Below are 3,719 nucleotides of genomic sequence, written 5' to 3'. Positions count from 1 at the left end.
GCCATCTGCTGAGGCCGACTGGAGTAAAGAAGACATATGTAGCTCCTCAAACAGAGAACAACAGTGAATGACTGAGTGTAGTACTCTATGAATTTAAACGGCTGTTTGTAATATTCAGATATTAAGCCAGTAAAGCTTTAGAAATGTGTTGTGACGGAATTGGTTCTTTTAGATTTGTCTTAGATTTAAATAGGTGTTTTTCTTATGAGTCTTAGACATTATGAGGTTTTACTGAGAGGAAACGATTGACTCAAACAGCCCAGAGCAACAGCTGTGTAATGGACTAGTTTGATGATAAAACACTGAGTTGTTTAAAACATTTTTTGCCAAGGTTTGAAACATCAACAACAGCACAATGTTGGCTCCTTCTCCCTGACTCATTAGGGAACATTGTTACGGAGCGGAGTTAATGAGTAGGTGTGAAGTACAGGCTGGTTGGGCAGTACTCTATTATAACCAGTATTATTCCATCATGCTTGTACTATACGAGCAGGCTAAAAACAGACTCATGTTTGTAAACGTATTAACAGATGTTTTCAGGCCGTATAGCAAATCTTACAGTAGTAGCCACTGAAAATTTCCCCACTTTCCTTGATGGGCCCTTAGCTGGTTCCCTTCAATTCCTTTTTAAACATCAATATTTGTACTAAATATTCTTTCTGTCATGATTTGTGGACATTAAGATCTAAAGAGAAGCGCCATCTACTGGTCAGACCCTGTTATTTAGTTAAAGGGCGGAGTCAGAGTAAAAAATATGCAAGAGGCTGGAAGTTGGAGGAGATATTGCTGGGAGTTGCAGGGGAGTGTGCTGCCATTCAGCTGCTGTTGGACTGGGAAGGGCCATTTTAAATGGCTGCTACTGTACATTGAACTTATTACCTGTTTAATATCATCACATTTTTTTTTACCAATACGACTTTTCTACATATTCCATGTTCCACCAGTAGATGGCATCACTCCTACATATAGGTGCTGTCTTGACGTGTGGATGTTCTCCTACCTGCGCTGCATCCATCTCGTTAAGCATGACGATGGAGGAGCAGTTGTAGTCAAACACCAGCCTCCAGAAGTCCCCCATGGTGTTTGGCAAAGGATGCTGGGTAACGATGAAGGCCGCGGGCTGTTTGTGGCTCTGAAAAGTGTCCATAGATAATCGGTAACCAGAAACTCATTAGGCACCTGAAGGTAGAACAGATAAGAGTCTAAACTCACGTCCATTAAAGCAGCATTGATGTAGTTGGAGCTCTCTCCGTCCACAGATATGAGAAAAGGCAGGCATCGATCGGCAGACAGAACGTCCATACTGCGATTCTTATCATGATTTCGGGGGAGTAAACCCACACTGCAGTCCTCTGGGCGAACTCTAGGGGTCACTATGTTCAGCGTCTGTTTAAAGAGAAGTATTTCAGACACATCATCCTCACCTATAATTAAAAGCAAGAAGGAAGCAAGGTGCGCTCACCTGGAACTCATCTTTAATCTGGCTGGAGTTGGTCTGGGGATCCAGTCTGCTGATGTTGTAGTAAACCGCTCTGAATTCGCACACTGGGATCGCCGTGTTCCCACACAGGCACGCTTCCAAGATGGCATCGTGAACGAACACATACTGCTCCTGCAACCCCCAACAGAAGGAAGACCGGGACGTCAAAAAAAAAAAAAAAGAAAAACCCAAACAAAGTCCATTAACTCGGTGAGCAAATAGCTGTTAAGCCTTTAGCTATGGAGTGAATTTTGTTCCGTTATTATTGCAAAGAAAGATTTCTGTAGATAGATCTTTTTTCTCCCCCCAGATTTTATAAAAAAAAAAAAAATGTTTATTTATTTTATTTATTTCTCTTTTGCAGATAATGTGTTATGACTGCTTTCTTTTCAGACCGCATTTTACGGAACCCCCAACTTCTGGGGCTTTGGCTTTGGTCTTTTTTTGGTGAAAAGCGAGCATTTATACCGGGCTTAAGGTGAACAGAATATGATCTGTAAAACAAAAGAATGCAATTTAACAAACTCAATCCTAAAAAGAAAAAAATGACAAAAAGATTTGAAAATGGTAAATCTGTAGAAAAAAAAAAGAACATCTGAAAGGAAATAGAAGTATATAGATTTTTTTTTTTTAAATATAACCTGAGAAAACAGCAAAGTTACTCACAAAACCTTTGCTTGTTTTCTTTAAGAAAAAGCTTCTGGATTAGCTTTTATTCTATTTTAAATTTACAAAAACACATTCTTTCCAGAAATAATGGAACAAAACTTACTCCACATTAACCTTCCTTTGATTTTTTTTTGTCTTGCTCCATTTTTTTTAGAGCAGTAACAAAAGTCAATTGTTGATTAAAAGGGTTTGTTACCAACGGTATTATAAGCACTAAATCAAAAGGAGGTAAACTACTAGGCATGCATAAACCTGCTGGTTTATGCACATCAGTGCAACATTTGCAATCTTGCGCTCTTGTGGCCTTTACAATAAGCATTGGTGTTTCTGTCTAAAACAGAAAAACCTGCAAGTAAATGCATCACCCAGTGATGTGCATATTAATCCACCGCAGTCTTAACCTGCTAGCTGCTTTATCTTATAGCAGTTGGGTTATTTAGTCTGTGTCCCACACGTGTTTGTCTGCTGCTTCTCGCTTTTTCAATTTGCCTCCAACGTTATCTTTCAGCTTCTCTCTGCTGAATTCTGATTTGTTGCTCTTCGGGCTGGAGAGGCAGGTTTAAAAGCGTTATCAAAGTGACCTCTCTTGGTCATTACCTACTTTAGTGCCGTTCATACACACACACACACACGCTCCAAAAAACCCCAGCACAAACCGATGAGTGATGCACACACACTTTTCTCTCTGTGACTTTTAAAAGATTAATTGCTTTGTGTTGTGCGGAGCAGGATTATAATAGAGGCGAATGGCTTCCAAGCTGACACAAATTGCTCCCACACATATTCAAAAAGGCAGGGCAGGATGCATTTAGCTTGGTTTCAAGAGGCGCACACACAGAGCTAGCCGCAGCACGGCTGCTGTCATTACGGTAAAGAATCACCCTCGACGCGATGCTTTGGGTCTCTCATGAACCAAACACTTCCATAATGCCTTCAAAAGTCATTTTAGCCGTGAAGCATGAGCAGTTGGGCTGTCCCTTTTTTGTTTAAATGGTGGAAAAGTTAATTTTGTTCCTTTTTTTTTTTGGAAGTGCACTTTTTTCATTAAAGGCAGAAATGGAAAGCAGAGGCGGGATGGATTAGATGGGCTTACAGTAGCTTAGAAGGGAAATGAGTATTTCTGTTCCAAAACTACGCGGCCAACAGTCGGAGACAGTCGCTTTAATAATGACTGATCAGACTCATTTGGAGCAGCTGAGCAAACTGTGTGAAACAAAGGATGGAAAAGAGGAGCTCTGCTCAGAAAAACAACTCTAAGAGAATTACCTGCTGTGTTTTACTGGGATATTAAACAACTGACTTCCTCTCATTCATCATTAAAGATAATTTCACTGCTTTAAAGTCGTAGGGAAATCATATTTAAATGTCAAATCATTCTGGCTTAAACATGTATATAAATGTACAAAATTTAGAAAATTTCTATAAAAAAAAGAAGAAAATCCTGTCTTAAAATCTGTGTTTTTTGTTTTTGTTATCTTATGCAGGGCAGTTAGTTATACGTCAGCCTGAACACCTAAATTCTGCCAATCATATATCAACGCTCATCTGTCAATCAAATGTTTTCAGTCAT

The 3,719-nt window shown here is 39.6% G+C and overlaps 1 protein-coding gene across 1 annotated transcript in view; it reads right to left on the bottom strand.

The window, feature by feature from the left end:
• Positions 1-3,719, bottom strand: part of LOC107089818 (receptor-type tyrosine-protein phosphatase T-like) — a 309,070-nt gene that overhangs the window by 16,975 nt on the left and 288,376 nt on the right. Inside the window, exons 24-26 of the mRNA XM_015382802.1 lie at positions 1,463-1,612; positions 1,213-1,386; positions 1,001-1,132 (exon numbers count right to left, since the gene is read on the bottom strand). Coding sequence (XP_015238288.1) covers positions 1,001-1,132; positions 1,213-1,386; positions 1,463-1,612 — 456 coding nt within the window. The remainder of the gene's footprint in view (positions 1-1,000; positions 1,133-1,212; positions 1,387-1,462; positions 1,613-3,719) is intronic.

Source organism: Cyprinodon variegatus, unplaced genomic scaffold (genome assembly GCF_000732505.1).
Source record: "Cyprinodon variegatus isolate N-32 unplaced genomic scaffold, C_variegatus-1.0 Scaffold13, whole genome shotgun sequence".
Classification (NCBI taxonomy): domain Eukaryota; kingdom Metazoa; phylum Chordata; class Actinopteri; order Cyprinodontiformes; family Cyprinodontidae; genus Cyprinodon; species Cyprinodon variegatus.
Note: the sequence above shows the minus strand (reverse complement) of the source record. Positions and strands in the feature narration are given on the sequence as shown.